Source organism: Tamandua tetradactyla, chromosome 8, assembly GCF_023851605.1.
Source record: "Tamandua tetradactyla isolate mTamTet1 chromosome 8, mTamTet1.pri, whole genome shotgun sequence".
NCBI lineage: Eukaryota > Metazoa > Chordata > Mammalia > Pilosa > Myrmecophagidae > Tamandua > Tamandua tetradactyla.
In genome coordinates this window covers 119875670-119895368 of record NC_135334.1, presented here as the reverse complement: position 1 = coordinate 119895368, position 19699 = coordinate 119875670, and the positions used below count along the sequence as shown (strand labels likewise).

The following is a 19699-nucleotide window of genomic DNA, read 5'->3' as shown; positions in this document are numbered from 1 at the left end:
GATTTGGCATCAAGTATGAGTTAGCTGGACTGGGGTATTAGGAGGAAGAAACATGGGCAAAGGCCGAGAAGGAAATGAGAATACAGTACAATTGGAGATGCTGACAAAAGTTAAGTATGGCTAAGTGTGTATGTATGTGTGTATTCTGGGGTATGGGTGGAGTACACAAAGATGGCTAGAGATAAGGCTAGAGAGAAGGAAGGACCAGATCATTAAACATGCAAAATAATTTGGACCATTTCCTGGGATATGCACTGAAATGTTACATGTAATTTTCCCTAGCAAGTGATAGTAGGTAGAAGCGGGGAGACTTCACTTATTATTTTAAATACTCTCATAGAATTAGTCTTTTTGTTTTAAACAATGTCTGTATTAATTTAGTAATTAGAATTTGTTAATTATGCAAAACAAAATAGGTTTCAAAAGACTTCTCTAGTTGCACTGTAGAGAATGGACTGGAAGCAGAGTAAGACGAGGCAGGAAGACCAGTGAAGAAGCTGTGGCAATAATTAGGTGGCCTGAATTAGAATAAGGGCAGAGGCTATGGAAAAAAAGTACAGATATAAGATATAATTAGAAAGTAAAATTGGAAAGTTTTGGTAACGGGTAAGGAAGGAATTAAAGATGATTACTAGGTCAATGGTGAGTGGTGTTGTCTTTTATTAAATTTGGGGTAAAAATAATGAGTTCATTTTTGATTACACTAAATGTGAAGTACTTAGGGGACATTCACATGGAATTAAAAAGATGAATATTGGAGGTCTAGAATCTAGAATTCTGGTGAAAATATTTGAGTTGCAAAAATTACAGTTATTCTCAACACGTCAATGGTAACTGAAGTTCTAGAAAGAATGAGATATCCCAGATGTATGCAGAAAATGAAACAAGAAGGTTAGAAAAGAATTTGGAAGAATACCATTATTTAAAACTGAAATTTCTCAGAACGATTCACGGGAATATGACAACAATGTAGACTTTTTGGCTCAACCACAACCTATTGAATCAGATACACTGGGTGGCCTGGGAATTTGCATTTTAAACAAGCACCTCAGGTTTTCTGTGTAAAGTAAAGTTTGAGAATCATTGATCTAGAGGATAAGTAGAGGAATTTTAGCCATTAAAAAAAGTTAAGGAGTTGCTATGAGCTGCTTGCCCCCACAGAAAAATGAGGATCTCATGCAACTGTAGCATCTGAAAAGAGCATATCCATTGGAACACAGTGGATTGGTAAAAAGTAAGCAGTCAATAAATATTTTTTCAATACATAACTGGGAAAATCATTCAAAGTTATAATTTACTTCTGTAGATTTCCAAATTCCTCTTACTACCCTACAGTAGTAGCAAATCCCCCAGGTAATTTATAAGAAGAAAAAAAATAGAGGGTAATATCTGAGAAATGGAAACTCTTTAATGCCAAGGTATAGGACAAAGTGAAAGTTGAGCACATGCCTAGCACATTTAGCAATAACCACCATGACCTCACAGGTTTAAGTAAACTTCGAGGTGTACAGACATAGAAACAGTATTATACAATGAAAAGATGACTTCAGTTTTGAAAAGTACTGAAATAAAGTCATTTGTTCTGTTCCAGATTTTATCAACCATTGAAGACTGAATCACGTTCCCCACAAAAGGCAAATGCAGGTCCCAACCCCCAGTCCTGGGGTGTGAACCCATTTGTAAATAGGTCCTTTGAAGATGTTTACCAGTGAAGCTGTGCCAAAACTGAACTTTGTTTTAGATTGCTAAAGCTGACGAAACGCTATATACCAGAAATGGATTGGCTTTTACAATGGGGACTTATTAGCTTACACGTTTACAGCTCTAAGGCCGTGAGAAATGCCCAAATCAAGGCAGCAACAGGACAGTACCTTCTTCCTGAAGAAAGGCTGCAGGCAAGGTGGGAGTCCTCTGTCATGCAGGAAGGTACATGGCAGCATATGCTGGTTCTTCTCTCCTGAGTTTTGTTGCCTTCAGCTTCTGGCTTTTCTCTTTCAGCTTTTCTGGGTGTTTTTCTCTTTTAGTTTCTGTGTGTCCTTCTCTCTAAACCTCTCTGTTGCTTTTTTTCTGTCTTCTATCCTCTTAAAAAAGGGCTCCAATGAGAGGATTTCACATCTCAATTAAAATAACCTACAACAGGTCCACACCCACATGGGAACGGATTGAAAGAACATGATCTTTTCTGGGGGACATACAACTTCAAACCATCACAGCCTTAATCCAACATGGCTGAAATACTTATAAGCAAAGGAAATTGGACATAACAGGAGAAGCCATAGAGAGCAGCCAGAAGCCGGAGGTCAACGGAACCCAGAAGAGAAGGCAGAAGAGGCTGCTATGTCCAATGGCATATGAGGAAAAAGCCAAGGACCAAGGATTGCCAGTGGCCAGCCCCAGAATGTCACAGTCTTCAGGGAGGAAGTATCACCTTGCTGATGGGTCGAGTCTGAACGTATTCTAACATCAAAATCTTAGGTCAATGAATTCCCGCTGTTTAAGCCAAGCCATTGTATGGTATTTCTTTTAGCAGCTGGAAAACTAACACAATAAATTACTTAAAATCAGACCAAATTTAAACCACTTCGTCATTTACAAGCTTTTAAAGACCAATAGATAAAAGATTAGAGGGAAAAAAAAAGATTAGTGTGTTTGCCCAACTAAATCTGATAGCTTTTCCTTAGGTAATAGTTGCTGAAAATGCAATCACTTCTCTGCCAAGATCACTAGGCTTCAGTGTAACTGTTTCAATAATCAGAAACCTCCTTTGTTGGGAGCAGATAAAAAGATCTGTACTCTTAAGATATCCCCCTGACAGTAGGCAAAATGATTAAGTGATTCCCCAGAGTTAATTCACAATTACTTAGGACGCTCCCTCCCCACAAATCTGAAGTTATTGCAAAACATTCTATAGATGTGAACTGGGAGAAAGGCATTTACTTCATTCTAGTTTTGCTTTTCCTTTTCTTTTCATTTCTTTATTTGTAGGTGCTATAAAAGAGAAAGTACTTCTAATTTACCCAGCGTAAAGTGCTTATTTGTATTTTAATTTTACGCGCTAAAGCAGATTAAAAATTTTTTACTTATTACTACCAAAATGCTACTAATTAGCTATGTGACTTTGGACAACTTTCTCTCCTATTAGATGAACTGCACCATATATTCCTTAAGAATTTTTTACAAATCTAAAATTTTATGGTTCTAAGACTGGAGGAGAGAGGACAGTGGCTAAGTAAATAAATGTTATAATGTTACAACTTGATAAAGATCGTACTCCTTATTTACTTAAATTTGTAGATCTAGAATATCGAGAAGTAATAAATTCTATGTTAGAAGTACAACTTTTTGATGTAGTAAATCTAGAACTAACAAACTGGTAGCACGTCCCGAGTTTATGTATAGCAGGTTATTTAGAATACAAAACATATATTCTTGTTTTTCACAGAAATAATGAGATATATAGTGGTTAGACTTGGGATAATTCGCAAAAGCTCATTTAACTTTCAATGCAAGTGAATTTTTAGACATTTACGATAAAAACAGAAAAATGATTTTGCCACACTAATAACTGTACAACAAAAACATATAAGATGAAACAAAAAAATTTATCTTGAAGATACGTCACAAAGTAGTCAACCAAAAGATTCATTGGTCTGATTATAAGGTAGATTCTTCTAATAATTAGATTATAAATTGCATGAGATCAGGATTTTTGCCTATAACCCCAGAGCCTAGATCGGTGTGTGGCCTAAGAGGTGCATGATATTGTTTGATGTATGCGCGTATCAAAAGTTCTCAAATGTATTGTGGGTAGGTTTTGTTCACTGCTGCACCCCACAACGGTACATTCAAAACCCCACTCTTGAAGTCCAAGTTAAGAACCCTTGCTTAAACAAACTGAAAGACTCTTACTAGTTTCTAGGTATAAGGGACTCTAGGGAATCAGAGGTATGACAAAACCCAAAGTTGGGGAGGGTCCCAGCGCGGCGGCAGAAACAAAGGCATCTCCCGCCCGGGAAATCAAGCGTTCCTCTGTCTCCCGGATAGGTAAAGGAAAATTTGGCGGCTCCAGCATGCCCCTCAAAATCAGGAAATGAAATTCATATAATAAATACTTCATCAAGACTTTCGGAGAAGATGGCGGCTTAGTAAGACACGTGGATCTTAGTTTCTCCTCCAGAACAGCTACTAGGGGAGTAGAAACGATACAGAACAGCTCCTGGAGCCACGACAGAGATCAAAAAGACAGCGTACCCCATCCTGGAACGGCTGACTGGCTGAGAGAACCCACTCCAGTGAGATCGCTGAGGGGCGCGGGCTTCCCCGGGTGGGGCAGCAAGCGGCCGGAGTCCCTCTCTTCCTCCTTCCCGGGCCAGCTGGCAGAATTAGGCAGGCTGCAGCGGCTGGTGCCCCCACCACGCGCAGCCCCCCGGACCAACTGAGAGAATTGGATCGGAAATCCCCAGGCTGCGGAGAACGGTGACCGGGGGGGTCCCATCCAAACACGTGACTTCCCGGTATGGCTGGGAACGGTGCACTCTCCCGGGCCGCGGTGGCTGGTGCCCTCCCGCCACGTTTGGCGCCCCGGGCCGACTAGGAAATTCGGACGGGCGCTCTCCCAGGCTGTGGCAGCCGGCGACCCTCCCCGCGCTCGGACCCCCGGGCCAGCTGGCACTCTTCCAAGCCGCTTCGGCTGGCAAACATCCCCCACGGCGAGAGTTTTCCAAAGTTAAAGGACCCACAGCACCTTTTACTGGTGGGACGCGCAGACAAACATGTGCCACGAGCGCCACCTACTGGGCAGGATGAGAAAAACAGAACCCAGAAATTTCACAGAAAAATCTTTCAACCTATTGGGTCCAACACCCAGGGAAATCTGACTAAATGCCCAGACGCCAGCAGAAGATAACGGATCACGCTCAGAAAATTGAAGATATGGCCCAGTCAAAGGAACAGGCCAATAGTTCAAATGAGATACAGGAGCTGAAACAACTAATGCTGAATATATGAACAGAAATGGAAAACCTCTTCAAAAACCAAATTGATAAATTGAGGAAGGACATGAAGAAGACACGGGCTGAACAAAAAGAAGAAATAGAAAATCTGAAAAAACAAATCACAGAACTTATGGGAGTGAAGGACAAAGAAGAAAAAATGGAAAAAACAATGGATACCTACAATGGTAGATCTAAAGAGACAGAAGCTACAATTAGTGAACTGGAGGATGGAACATCTGAATTCCAAAAAGAAACAGAAACTATCGGGAAAAGAACGGAAAAATTTGAACAGGGTATCAGGGAACTCAAGGACAATATGAACCTCACAAATATACATGTTGTGGAGAAGGAGAAGAGAAGGGAAAAGGAGGAGAAAAACTAATGGAAGAAATTATCACTGAAAATTTCCCAACTCTTATGAAAGACCTAAAATTACAGATCCAAGAAGTGCAGTGCACCCGAAAGAGATTAGACCCAAATAGGCGTTCCCCAAGACACTTATTAGTTAGAATGTTAGAGGTCAAAGAGAAAGAGAGGATCTTGAAAGCAGCGAGAGAGAAGCAATCCATCACATACAAGGGAAACCCAATAAGACTATGTGTAGATTTCTCAGCAGAAACCATGGAAGCTAGAAGACAGTGGGATGATATATTTAAGTTACTAAAAGAGAAACACTGCGAACCAAGACTCCTATGCCCAGCAAAATTATCCTTCAAAAATGAGGGAAAAATTAAAACATTCTCAGACAAAAAGCCACTGAGAGAATTTGTGACCAAGAGACCAGCTCTGCAAGAAACACTAAAGAGAGCACTAGAGTCAGATACGAAAAGACAGAAGAGAGAGGTATGGAGAAGAGTGTAGAAAGAAGGAAAGTCAGATATGATATATATCATACAAAAGGCAAAATGGTAGAGGAAAATATTATTCAAACAGTAATAATACTAAATGTTAATGGACTGAATTCCCCAATCAAAAGACATAGACTGGCAGAATGGATTAAAAAACAGGATCCTTCCATATGCTGTCTACAGAAAACACATCTTAGACCCAAAGATAAACATAGGTTGAAAGTGAAAGGTTGGGAAAAGATATTTCATGCAAATAACAACCAGAAAAGAGCAGGTTCACGGATCACGCTCAGAAAATTGAAGATATGGCCCAGTCAAAGGAACAGACCAATAGTTCAAATGAGATACAGGAGCTGAAACAACTAATGCTGAATATATGAACAGAAATGGAAAACCTCTTCAAAAACCAAATTAGACTTCCAACAAATTAGACTTCAAATGCAAAACAGTTAAAAGAGACAAAGAAGGACACTATATACTAATAAAAGGAACAATTAAACAAGAAGACATAACAATCATAAATATTTACGCACCGAACCAGAATGCCCCAAAATACGTGAGGAATACACTGCAAACACTGAAAAGGGAAATAGACACATATACCATAATAGTTGGAGACTTCAATTCACCACTCTCATCAATGGACAGAACATCTAGACAGAGGATCAATAAAGAAATAGAGAATCTGAATATTACTATAAATGAGCATGGACAGAACATCTAGACAGAGGATCAATAAAGAAATAGAGAATCTGAATATTACTATAAATGAGCTAGACTTAACAGACATTTATAGGACATTACACCACACAACAGCAGGACACACCTTTTTCTCAAGTGCTCATGGATCATTCTCAAAGATAGACCATATGCTGGGTCACAAAGCAAGTCTTAACAAATTTAAAAAGATTGAAATCATACACAACACTTTCTCGGATCATAAAGGAATGAAGTTGGAAATCAATAATAGGCGGAGTGCCAGAAAAATCACAAATACGTGAAGGCTCAACAACACACTCTTAAACAACCAGTGGGTCAAAGAAGAAATTGCAAGAGAAATTAGTAAATACCTCGAGGCGAATGAAAATGAAAACACAACATATCAAAACTTATGGGATGCAGCAAAGGCAGTGCTAAGAGGGAAATTTATTGCCCTAAATGCCTATATCAGAAAAGAAGAAAAGGCAAAAATGCAGGAATTAACTGTCCACTTGGAAGAACTGGAGAAAGAACAGCAAACTAATCCCAAAGCAAGCAAAAGGAAAGAAATAACAAAGATCAGAGCAGAAATAAATCAAATTGAAAACATGAAAACAATAGAGAAAATCAATAAGACCAGAAGTTGGTTCTATGAGAAAATTAATAAGATTGATGGGCCCTTATCAAGATTGACAAAAAGAAGAAGAGAGAGGATGCAAATAAATAAGATCAGAAATGGAAGAGGAGACATAACTACTGACCTCACAGAAATAAAGGAGGTAATAACAGGATACTATGAACAACTTTACGCTAATAAATACAACAATTTAGATGAAATGACGGGTTCCTGGAAAGACATGAACAACGAACTTTGACTCAAGAAGAAATAGATGACCTCAACAAACCAATCAAAAGTAAAGAAATTGAACCGGTCATTCAAAAGTTTCCCAAAAAGAAAAGTCCAGGACCAGATGGCTTCACATGTGAATTCTATCAAACATTCCAGAAAGAATTAGTACCAACTCTCCTCAAACTCTTCAAAAAAATCGAAGTGGAGGGAAAAGTACCTAACTCATTCTATGAAGCCAACATCACCCTCATACCAAAACCAGGCAAAGATATTACAAAAAAAGAAAACTACAGACCAATCTCTCTAATGAATATAGCTGCAAAAATCCTCAATAAAATTCTAGCAAATCGTATCCAACAGCACATTAAAAGAATTATACATCATGACCAAGTAGGATTCATCCCAGGTATGCAAGGATGGTTCAACATAAGAAAATCAATTAATGTAATACACCATATCAACAAATCAAAGCAGAAAAATCACATGATCATCTCAATTGATGCAGAGAAGGCATTTGACAAGATTCAACATCCTTTCCTGTTGAAAACACTTCAAAAGATAGGAATACAAGGGAACTTCCTTAAAATGATAGAGGGAATATATGAAAAACCCACAGCTAATATCATCCTCAATGGGGAAAAATTGAAAACTTCCCCCCTAAGATCAGGAACAAGACAAGGATGTCCACTATCACCACTATTATTCAACATTGTGTTGGAGGTTCTAGCCAGAGCAATTAGACAAGAAAAATAAATACAAGGCATCAAAATTGGAAAGGAAGAAGTAAAACTCTCACTGTTTGCAGACGATATGATACTATACGTCGAAAACCCGGAAAAATCCACAACAAAACTACTAGAGCTAATAAATGAGTACAGCAAAGTAGCAGGTTACAAGATCAACATTCAAAAATCTGTAGCATTTCTATACACTAGTAATGAACAAGCTGAGGGGGAAATCAAGAAATGAATCCCATTTACAATTGCAAATAAAAAAATAAAATACCTAGGAATAAATTTAACTAAAGAGACAAAAAACCTATATAAAGAAAACTACAAAAAACTGTTAAAAGAAATCACAGAAGACCTAAATAGATGGAAGGGCATACCGTGTTCATGGATTGGAAGACTAAATATAGTTAAGATGTCAATCCTACCTAAATTGATTTACAGATTCAATGCAATACCAATCAAAATCCCAACAACTTATTTTTCAGAAATAGAAAAACCAATAAGCAAATTTATCTGGAAGGGCAGGGTGCCCTGAATTGCTAAAAACATCTTGAGGAAAAAAACGAAGCTGGAGGTCTCGCGCTGCCTGACTTTAAGGCATATTATGAAGCCACAGTGGTCAAAACAGCATGGTATTGGCATAAAGATAGATTTATCAACCAATGGAATCGAATAGAGTGCTCAGATATAGACCCTCTCATCTATGGACATTTGATCTTTGATAAGGCAGTCAATCCAACTCACCTGGGACAGAACAGTCTCTTCAATAAATGGTGCCTAGAGAACTGGATATTCATATGCAAAAGAATGAAAGAAGACCCGTATCTCACACCTTATACAAAAGTTAACTCAAAATGGATCAAAGATCTAAACATTATGTCTAAGACCATAAAACAGTTAGAGGAAAATGTTGGGAGATATCTTATGAATCTTACAACTGGAGGCGGTTTTATGGACCTTAAACCTAAAGCAAGAACACTGAAGAAGGAAATAAATAAATGGGAGCTCCTCAAAATTAAACACTTTTGTGCATCAAAGAACTTCATCAAGAAAGTAGAAAGACAGTCTACACAATGGGAGACAATATTTGGAAATGACATATCAGATAAAGGTCTAGTATCCAGAATTTATAAATATAAAGAGACTGTTCAACTCAACAACAAAAAGACAGCCAACCCAATTACAAAATGGGAAAAAGACTTGAACAGACACCTACCAGAAGAGGAAATACAAATGGCCAAAAGGCACATGAAGAGATGCTCAATGTCCCTGGCCATTAGAGAAATGCAAATCAAAACCACAATGAGATATCATCTCACACCCACCAGAATGGCCATTATCAACAAAACAGAAAATGACAAGTGCTGGAGAGGATGCGGAGAAAGAGGCACACTTATCCACTGTTGGTGGGAATGTCAAATGGTGCAACCACTGTGGAAGGCAGTTTGGCGGTTCCTCAAAAAGCTGAATATAGAATTGCCATATGACTACTCAAAGGACTTAAGGGCAAAGACACAAACGGACATTTGCACACCAATGTTTATAGCAGCGTTATTTACAATTGCAAAGAGATGGAAACAGCCAAAATGTCCATCTACAGATGAGTGGCTAAACAAACTGTGGTATATACATATGATGGAATATTATGCAGCTTTAAGACAGAATAAACTTATGAAGCATGTAATAACATGGATGGACCTAGAGAATATTATGCTGAGTGAGTCTAGCCAAAAACTAAAGGACAAATACTGTATGGTCCCAATGATGTGAACCGACATTCGAGAATAAACTTGGAATATGTCATTGGTAACAGAGACCAGCAGGAGTTAGAAACAGGGTAAGATAATGGATAATTGGAGCTGAAGGGATACAGACTGTGCAACAGGACTAGATACAAAAACTCAAAATTGGACAGCACAATAATACCTAATTATAAAGTAATCATGTTAAAACACTTAATGAAGCTGCATTTGAGGTATAGGTTTTTTTGTTTGTTTGTTTGTTTTGTTTTTGTCTGTCTGGTTGTTTGTTTGTCTTTTTTTTTTTTTACTATTATTATTACTTTTATTTTTTTTCTCTATATTAACATTCTATATCTTTTTCTGTTGTGTTGCTAGTTCTTCTAAACCGATGCAAATGTACTAAGAAATGATGATCATGCATCTATGTGATGATGTTAAGAATTACTGATTGCATATGTAGAATGGTATGATTTCTAAATGTTGGGTTAATTTCTTTTTTTCCATTAATTAATAAAAAAAAAACAAAAAAAACACAAAACCCAAAGTTGGGGAAAAGCACAGAGTTTGATAGCAAAGAGAGAGGAGGGGCCTCTTATCTGTCCCAAAACCACAGAGGGGTGTTTTTCAGTGGCAGCTCAGTAAACAGGGAGCCTAAAATCTGGGACAGGGATTGTGGAAAGGTATTTCAACTCCCTAAGCTGCAATATTACATACTTGACGTCTGCTCTTAAAAAGCAGCCCCAGTTTTGTAAGGAGGCAGCCTGGAGGAATGTATCGTTCCCTTGCTTTGACTTAGATCCCATTTTAACCCAGTCACGGAACTAGGTGCTCCCAGTTAGTGATATATAAATGTATATTCACAAGTCTGCAGTTTGTAACTTGTGACTGCCTATCTTTATTGTCTGCTAAGGCATGAAAGAAAAAAAAATCAAAGGAGTGTTCTTGTGGGAGAGAGTCCTTACTGCACTTAAATCTTTAGTATAATGATGGAAAATATCTCTATTTGAATCTGAATTTGAAGAAGATAAGATTTAATTCATAAGCACTTTTCTACCTTCACTGTGGAAAAAAATGGCCTGGTATATTTAATTTTGACAGGATTAAATATCAGGCAAAGGGTTTCAAAAGTTATTGACCACTTCAATTTTCTAAGAACGCTATTTCAGTTTGCCCTTAAGCCCTTTCCCAGATATAGGGCCATTTTAAAACTGAAATTACACTTCTGCTCTCAACCAGGTATTATAATAAAAAAGGAGAAACAAGGAATTGGTTATGTCAGTCAGGACACAGGATGCTAAGCTTTTAATCAATTATGTTTCTGGATATTTGAGTAAAATCCATAGAATGAGGGGATCTTTCAATACTTTAATAGGTATATCCAAATATGATAATTAACTGCAATCTAAATAGCATCTGAATTCTACCTACATTCAAATTTTTGCCAGGAAGGGCAGCATGGGCAATGTACAAACTACTAACAGCAACTCAGAAGCTGACCACCGTATACAACTCCCTTACTTTATTTATATATGCTGCTATTTCCTCAGATTGAATGAACATCCCTTTCCTATCCATTTATTGCTACATTGTAGCACTTTGGTATAAAATTTCGTGGCTGCCTGAGCACTGTAAATGTTATATGCAAAGTACTGGAAATTTCACAAAAAAGGATTCATAAATAAGGTATGTGATAAAGAAACCTTGCTTTCTTAACTTTAAGCCTAACTACTTCCTGCAGGGATTACTTGGCAGAGACCCATGTTTTTCATATCCCATCCCTTCTCTAAGGCAAGTTAACAGTAACTCACCTTTTCCCATTAGAACAATGATTTAGACAATGTACAAAAAGAAGGAATTCGTTAAAAAAAAAATCAGATTCTAATTTCCCAATGCAACGTTCAGCACATAAATAATACATTTCTACCAGTTTTCACTTTTCAGATGGTCTACTTTCTCAGCTGAGTGGCAGGACACCAAAATGGGAAGGAGAAGTCAATGTTATACAATATAAATAGCTGCGGCCAAAAACAGTATTGCAGAAGAGCCAATAGGAGAAGGGTTCCCTAAACTGCAGCAGGAGCGACTTAAGTCTAAGTCTCCCTTCATGAGGGCCTCAAGGAAAACCACCATTAGGAAACAAGAGCCGCATATAGTACAGCAACCCTGTCCCACAGATTTCCAATCTTATGTTTAAAAAGATGAACTTGCAGTATTTTCCGGGGTTCCTGAAATTAACATACACACATTTTAAGTCTCAGTTGGGACGGCCATGAAAAGGAAACCTTTTCTGATATAAGTAAGATATAGAAAAAAGGCCACCCAATAGGAAAGCTGTCTTTTCTCAGATATACTGAAAACTACCAAGGATGAACTTTTAAATTATACTTAAGTCACTCATCACATACGCATCACATGGCTCGTCTAAACCTGACCTCACCTTATACTAAAGCAAAGCTTGCATTGTGTTGCTGTCACCGTTCATCACACACAACTCAAAGGACCAGTAATTCCACACAGAAAACGGATTTTAGGACGTAAGATCTGTGGGCCACGCTGTATGGACGCACACTTCACTTTCTAAACGTCTGCTGGACATTTCCGAAATGCTCTTAAGTGTTGGAAGTCATAAAGTTCACCAAGATTCTGTAGCACAACACACACACACACACACACACACACACACACACACACACACACTCGTACTCTTCAGGCATCAGCAAAATCCACAAAATGCGAGCATTCATAAAGTTACATTAAAAAGTCTCTCCTCGGAGGAATGAGCTCAGGCATAAATAAATGCAGGAAATCCCCTATCCTCTACGCGGGGCTGGGTCCCAAGAACGAGGTAAAGACACAATGCAAAGTACCCTGGGAAACACGGGCAGTCACAGCTGAAAAGATGCAGGCGACGCCACCAGAGGCATCCTCAAGCATTCCTTCCGAAGGAGCTTCTGTGTCCCTAGTGAGCCCCTGCTGACCCGGGTAACGGCACTAGCTAAGACCACAACAGGCGGAAAGGAATTCCCACTGGGGGAGAGGAGGCTGCGAGGAGTAGCATTGGGCCGGCCCCTGCTGGGGGTGCCCGAGCTGGAAGCTCCCTGGCAGCCGCGCGCACCCCAGCGCTACCACCTGCCCTCCACCTCCCCCGGGAGCGCCGGGGACGCGTGGGCCCAGGCGGTACCAGCGGCTGGGAAGATCCTGTGATTTCTAAAGCCCGAGCTCAAGAACATAGCCCCAGGGTCCGTGTTCCCCACATCCGCACAACCGGCGACTTTCACCCTCGGGCGCGCGGCCCCAAGGGTGGGAATCAGAGAGGTTCCAGGCGCCCGAGGAGGGCCAGAAGACGAGTGGGGCTGGAGATCGGGCCGGTTGTGAGTACTGGGGGCGCCGGGCTCGCGGGGCCCCGACCGTGGAAAGGCTGGATGGAGGCGGGGCCGCCCGGAGCCAAACGGCCAGCAGCCGAGCCCGGCCGGGGAATAGCCCCAGGCGGGAGTGGGCGCGGGCGGAAAGGGACGCCCTAGCCGCTACCTGCTGCTGGATCTTCCCGTCCTCCGTGACGACCCAGTGCGTGGTCGCGAAGGACCCTCGAACCGCCACACTCAGCAGGGCGGAAAAGCTGAGCAGCCAGCCAGGGCCGGAATAAGACGGCAGCTCGCACCGGCCGCGGGCCCCTACTGCTACCGCCATCTTGCCCCCCCGACCCGGCCACTCATGCCGGAAGCGGAAGCGGGTCCCTGCTGTCCGCCATCTTGGGGAGGTCGGCGGTGGAGGAGGAAGAGGAGGAAGAGGAGCCCAGCGCGCGCTGCCCGCGGGCCGCCTGGTTCCTCAGCCTCGGTTTGCGCCCAGGGGCAGCCCGCCCCGCTTCAGGGTTGTAGGAGAACGCGTTTCTCTTATTTTCCTGTGGGTGAGACCATCTCGGAGCGTGGGAACTGTAAGGAGATAAAAGTAGTGTCCTACGTGGTGTTTAAGTTGAAGTGAGAGCGGTAGTTTTTAAAACTAAGTTCTTGCATTTTAAAAAATTTTATTTTACTTTTGACTTCTGGCCGTGAAATAAAAGGTGTGCTTTCGAACATCCCAAGAGGAGAGATTGGTTACCTTTTATTATTAAAAGTCTCACAGTGGTGGAAACTTCAGAATGGGCCGCGCTGTCCCATAGAAATAATGGGAGCCACGTATGTTTCTTTAAAAAGAAAAAAAAAAGTAAAATATTTCTGGTAACGTTTTATTTAACACACCATATGCAAAATACTCAGTTCAGTATGAACACTTAAAAAAACTATTAGTGAGATATTGCACTGTTTTTTTGGCTTTGAAATCCGGTATTTATTTTTCACACTAAATTCCGACAGCCAGCACTCAGGGGCTTACCAGCCACAGGCGGCCAGTGGCCACCGAACTGGGCAGCAGGGTGGAGGCTGAGACCAGCCGCGCGGGCCCTTCCTGGGAGCTTATTAGAACTGCACTTTGCTTTCATCCTCCACCTGCTGAATCGAGAGCCCCAGGTAGCTGGGAGGCACGCTGAGAAGCCCTGTGCACGGACCTACAGCTAGGCCAAGGGCTGCCTCCTAGCTCTGTGTGCCATTTTGTATTTAGGTCCATTATGCTTTGTGTCATCTTTTTGGGAAAAGGAGGATGGGAATAGTTATCTGACCACTTCCCTGTACAGGGATGTTGCAGGAAATTAATGACCAAATCTTTAACCATCACTTGAAGCCATGGAAACAATGACCCTAGTGTTGTTTTATTCCTTCGGATAGCAGCTTTTCTTAGAGGGCTGAAGTAATGAACATTTAGTTTAAAATGATGGCTAATCTGCTTTTTTTGCTTAGTGCTATCCTAGTCAGGGGTATGGAAATCTGAATAAGACTCGGTTTTTACCACAGAGCAGTCCAGTGGAATACTGGTAGGTTAACAAGTAAAATATAGGAAAATGGGACTGTATATGGGCACATAAGGAGAGAGGTAAGAGCAACCAACCAGGTACAGAAAGGCTTGGGAACAAAGTTGCTTGTTCAGGCAGAATAAGCGATAAGTGTGAAAAGGTAAAGTTGGTGGCCCATTGGAAGGGTTTCTTGCATGTCATACTAACTAGTTTAAATGTAGACATTAGGAAGCATGCCAAAAAGTTTGAAATAGAGATTGGCCAGTGATGGAATCCCCTTGTTCTCAGCATCTTATTTTTAGGTGCAGCAGTCAACTCTTACCTGTTGGAAGAGCTGTTAAAAAATGGCAATTGTTGAATCTGACATTCGTTGGCTGTTTAATACATGCTGAGCCTTGTACATGGCCTAGTTTCTGTTAATATTCACAATACACCAGGGTAAGGCTTGTTAAGTAATCTGGCCAGTAAGTGGCAGAGCTCAGATATGGGCTTAGATCACCTGGACTCCTGAGCTATGCGTAGATGAAGGATAGCCATGAGTTTGAGGGATGTCGCATCACTGCCATCAGCAACTTGACAGTTAATGGATATCTGTCAAGGTGACAGAATCATAGTTTCTATGTACCTAGATAAATAATCTTGTCCTCTGGGATGCTGCATTTAGTTTTCTGTGGCTCTGTAACAAATTACCATAAACTTAGTGATTTAACAAAAATTTATCATCTCACAGTTTCCGCGAAGCAGGAGTGTGGTGTGGTGTAGTTGGAGTCTCTGTCCAGAGTCTCAGATGACTGAAATCAAGGCAGTGATCTCATCTGAAACTGGGGTCCTCTTACAAGCTCATTCACGGCTTTGGCAGAACTTAGGTTCTTGTTTTCTTGTTGGCTGCTGACAACAAAAGCTATTCTCAGCTCCTAGAGGCCACCCACCATTTCTTGCGACATGGCCCTCTCCATAGCATGGCAGTTAGTTCCTTTTTGGCAAGCATGAGAATATCTCTGTTGCTTTGAATCTCTTACTTCCTCTGTCTCTGACCTCTAGACCCAGATTTAAAGTGCTCATATGATTAGGTCAGGTCTACTTGGATTAACTCCCTTTTGATAAACCCTAAGTCAACTGATAATAACCTAAAGGACATCTGCAAAAATTCCTTTTGCCATGTAACATAGTATAATCATGGGAGTGACATCTCATCATACTCAGTTTCTCCTCACATTCAAGGGGAGGAGATTGTATAAGGCTGGGGGTCACTGGGGGTCACTGGGGGTCATTTTAGAATTCTGCCTACCACAGAACCTGATTGCCAAGTTCATATTTCTAGTCTTTCATGGAATTACATGTTTTAAGTATCACACACTAAGATGTTCTTTTGTGCATCTGGTTCACTTGCCCTGAAATCTTTTCCTTTTCATATGTACGGTTTAAGGTACAGCTCAAATCCCAGACTTTAAAAAGTTGGTCAATGTCTGTTTGCCTGCTCAGAATTCTGTACCACTACTCTGACAATACAGTGTGGCTCTGTGATATTACTTTATACATTTTGAACAGCTAAACTCCTGAGGAATTCTTTGTTCAGTTATCTAGACTGTTAGCATCTGAGGGCAGGAAGCGTTTCCTATACACACATATATGTATTTTTTTTGCATGGGAAGGCACTGAGAATTGCCCACCCACTAATATGGTTTTTTTTTTTTTTTTTTGTATGTAGGTGGTTAGTTTGTTGACTTAGTTTTTTTTAGATGACCAAAAAGTGGCTTTTCCATCTTTGTGTGTGTTTGTGTGTGAATAAGACAATTGAAAGTACTAACCTAAATAAAATACTAATTCCCTGTGTTCAGAATTATTATTCCATTGCTTTAAGACCTATAATCCTTATTCTGTTTTAATCATACTTTTCCATTTTTAGGTGCTTAGATATGACCTATAAAAATATAAGATGATAGTGAATAAAACTGTTGATATCTTACATTTTTTAAACATTTTTTATTGTGAAATATAACATATATACAAAAACCAATAAATTTCAAAGTACATCTTAATAAATAGTTATAGAACAGATTTTAAAGTTTGCTATGGGTTACAGATCCACAATCTCAGGTTTTTCTTTCTAGCTGCTCCAAGACACTAGAGACTTAAGGAAATAATCAGTATAATGATTCAGCAGTCATACTCATTTGTTAAATTCTATCATCTCTGTTGTCTTCTCAATTATAACTCCTCCCTCTCCTTTGATTCTTCTCCCAATCTTCAGGGCTGTTTGTGCTATGCCCATTCTCACTTCATCTTGAAAAGGGGTGCTGACAGTATGGGATGGGGATGGAACTGGTTGATGTTCTTGAAGAAGCTGGCCCCTCTGGGTTTTAGGACTTACCTGGCCTAGGAACCATCTGGAGGTTGTAGGTTTCGGGAAAGTAAACTTAGTTTGTGAAACTTTTGTAGAATCCCAAATAGACCCTAGATGTTTTTATGATACTTTACATTTTGATTCAATTCTCGGTTGAACAAATGATAGGAAAGCACATAACTGCTTTATTTGGTCTTTCGGTATAAGGTATTTTAGCCAATAGCTCCTTTAATGTATTTACTATCATAAATGATAGAAGTTTTGAAGTTAGGAACTGGACAATGGTAAAATGATCTTTCTAGATTAACCCTTCCCTTGGACCATCTTATCTGAAGGTTGCAAAAGATCTCTGCTGTTTATTCCTTAGAGAGAATACTTAGAGATATAAATATCTATGAGACAGGTAACATTGTGGTTTAAATTGTTATTTTATTCTTCTGTTAATCCCAAATCTTAGTGGCTTAAATTTTAAGCCTTAAAACAAGGATCTACTGTTTTACATGGTTCCATTGTTGGCTGGACTTAGCTGGGTGGTTCTTCTGGTGCTGCCAGAGGCCACTCATGTGCCTGCATTTAGCTGGACTTCCTGGGACTGGAATGTCCCAGAATGGTTTCACTCACATATCTGGTTAGTTGGAGTGGCTGAAATGGCTGAGGGTGGTTGCATATCTCTCTTTCTCTCAAGTATGGTAGGTAGGTTTCTTATATGGTGGCTTACTGCTCCGAAAGAGTAGAAGTGAAAGCTGCTAGGCGCCTTAACAGACAGGCCCAGAACTGGCAGAGTATCACTTCAGCATTCTGTTAGTCAAGGGAAGTAACATGACTAGCCCACATCTCAAGCAGAAGGAAAAGAGACTCATCTTGACAGGTAGGAGAGGTGGCATGTTCCAGCAGGAATGGAAGGAATTATTGGCAGCCTAGTACATGTAGTTAATTTTCAAAGAGCAATTCTTAATTGGTGGTTGGGGTGGTGTGTTAAAGGGTGAGTAGGGAGGGAGGTTAACTGTGGCAGGAAGGGCCATACATATATGTGAAAAGAAGAGATTTTTGAAGAAGAGGAAGAGGATAATTTTGTTTATTAATAAAACATAGTGATTTCATTTTATAAAGTTTGATAAATAGATCAGGGAATCTGATGCATAAGGACTACTATGGATGTGACCCAAGTTTCCAGTTAGCCCAGGATTCTGACTCATAGTGACACCAAAGCTAATTTGTGGATAGTAGGCTCCATATAATAAATTATACTGTCTTGTTCACTACTATATCTCAAAAGAATTTTCCTAATTGTGGCCTTACCAGTCAGTAAGTTACCTCAATGCTTACAAGTGTTACTACATTTGAGTGGAATTATTGTGATTTTCCCATTTTGTGAGAAGCTAAAGGTCATCTCCCCCCACCTTTATCACCTCACATATACCTCCTGTTTCAACATCTCAATTTTGTGATTAAATCCAAGTTCATTCTACTGAAATCTTTCATGAGTTTGTGTTCTTTGATTTATCTATCTAATTTATGGAATACAGATCATTTATTGTAACTTTTCTTTTTAATTCTTGAAGATATAAACTGGAATTGCATATAATGTCTAGCTTTGTCTTAGATCCTGTTTCTAATGTTAACTCCGTATGATGACCACAGTTTTACAAGATGCTCTTATTTGTGGTTGCACGTTTTAGGAAATAGACCTTTACCTTGTAGGAATAAATCTATAATTTCATAGGTTTTTACTGATATATTTCATACTATTAGATTGTTTTTCCATTAACATTTGTTAAGAATGAAATCTCACTTGCTGTTTTCTACCCACCCAGCCCGATTTGAGTTTTTTATAGTTTCTAGAAAGGGGGAAGAACAGTAAACCGAGGGAGTACATAGTTGGGCTCTGTAATTGACTTGAGAAGAAAGGCTTCCCAAGGCAAGTGACATCTATTTTGTGACTTGAAGGACAGGTTCTTTATAGTTCTGATCTGGATTTAGAAGCTAAAATATGAATGTTGCAGTCAGGGAATAGTAATCTTCCTGACAGAGCAAAAATATCCCAGTATTAGAAGAGTTTGGTGCCCTTTGGGCACGCAAAGTAGTTAACTATTTTAGTAGATTAGGAATTTAGGAGTTTGGGTGTGGAGATTAGGAACCTAAGAGTCTTGAGATAGTCCACCCCCTACTACAGTCTGGCACATTTTTAAAGTCAGATGTCCTGTAAGTTTTGTTGTGTTCTATCAAATGCTCTTCATTGAGATCTAGCCTGGCTCAATACCATTATCGAGGTTTCAGTACCAGTCAATTCCTCAGAGGCTTTTTCTGGGCTAGCTATCTCACAAAGTTATCAAATTAGCATGCTTTCTTGCCTTTATAGCACTAATCAGCTTATTTGTCAGGCTCTGTATAATGGAATGTAAACTCCCTGAGTTTGTCTGCCTTGTTCACTATATTCCCTGAGAGTAAAACGCTGCCTCCAGATTTTTCACTCAAGGTGTCCTGAAACCTACTGTGCATGTGCCGGTTTGAGTGTTGTACACCCCAGAAAAGCCATGTCTTTTAATCCTAATTCAATATTGTAGTGTGAGAGTATCTACATGGAGGTGTGAGGCTCCCAGTTGTGAGTG

General features: G+C 40.0%; 1 protein-coding gene and 1 long non-coding RNA gene across 7 annotated transcripts in view; one reads left to right on the top strand and one right to left on the bottom strand.

Annotated features, from left to right (window-relative positions):
- Positions 1-13620, bottom strand: part of TTC17 (tetratricopeptide repeat domain 17) — a 156284-nt gene extending 142664 nt beyond the window's left edge. The window contains exon 1 of one of the 3 annotated variants that reach the window (XM_077114451.1): positions 13393-13620. In XM_077114451.1, the coding sequence (XP_076970566.1) occupies positions 13393-13551 (159 nt within the window). In that variant the 5' untranslated portion in view covers positions 13552-13620. Of the gene's footprint in view, positions 1-1871; positions 2707-13392 lie in introns of those variants that run through there. The other 2 variants (XM_077114447.1, XM_077114448.1) reach the window with 2 other exon arrangements.
- LOC143644888 (uncharacterized) overlaps positions 12729-19699 on the top strand; it is a 21634-nt gene continuing 14663 nt past the window's right edge. For 2 of the 4 annotated variants that reach the window (XR_013156939.1, XR_013156940.1), the window contains exon 1: positions 13110-13235. This is a non-coding gene — a long non-coding RNA (uncharacterized LOC143644888). The other 2 variants (XR_013156941.1, XR_013156942.1) reach the window with 2 other exon arrangements.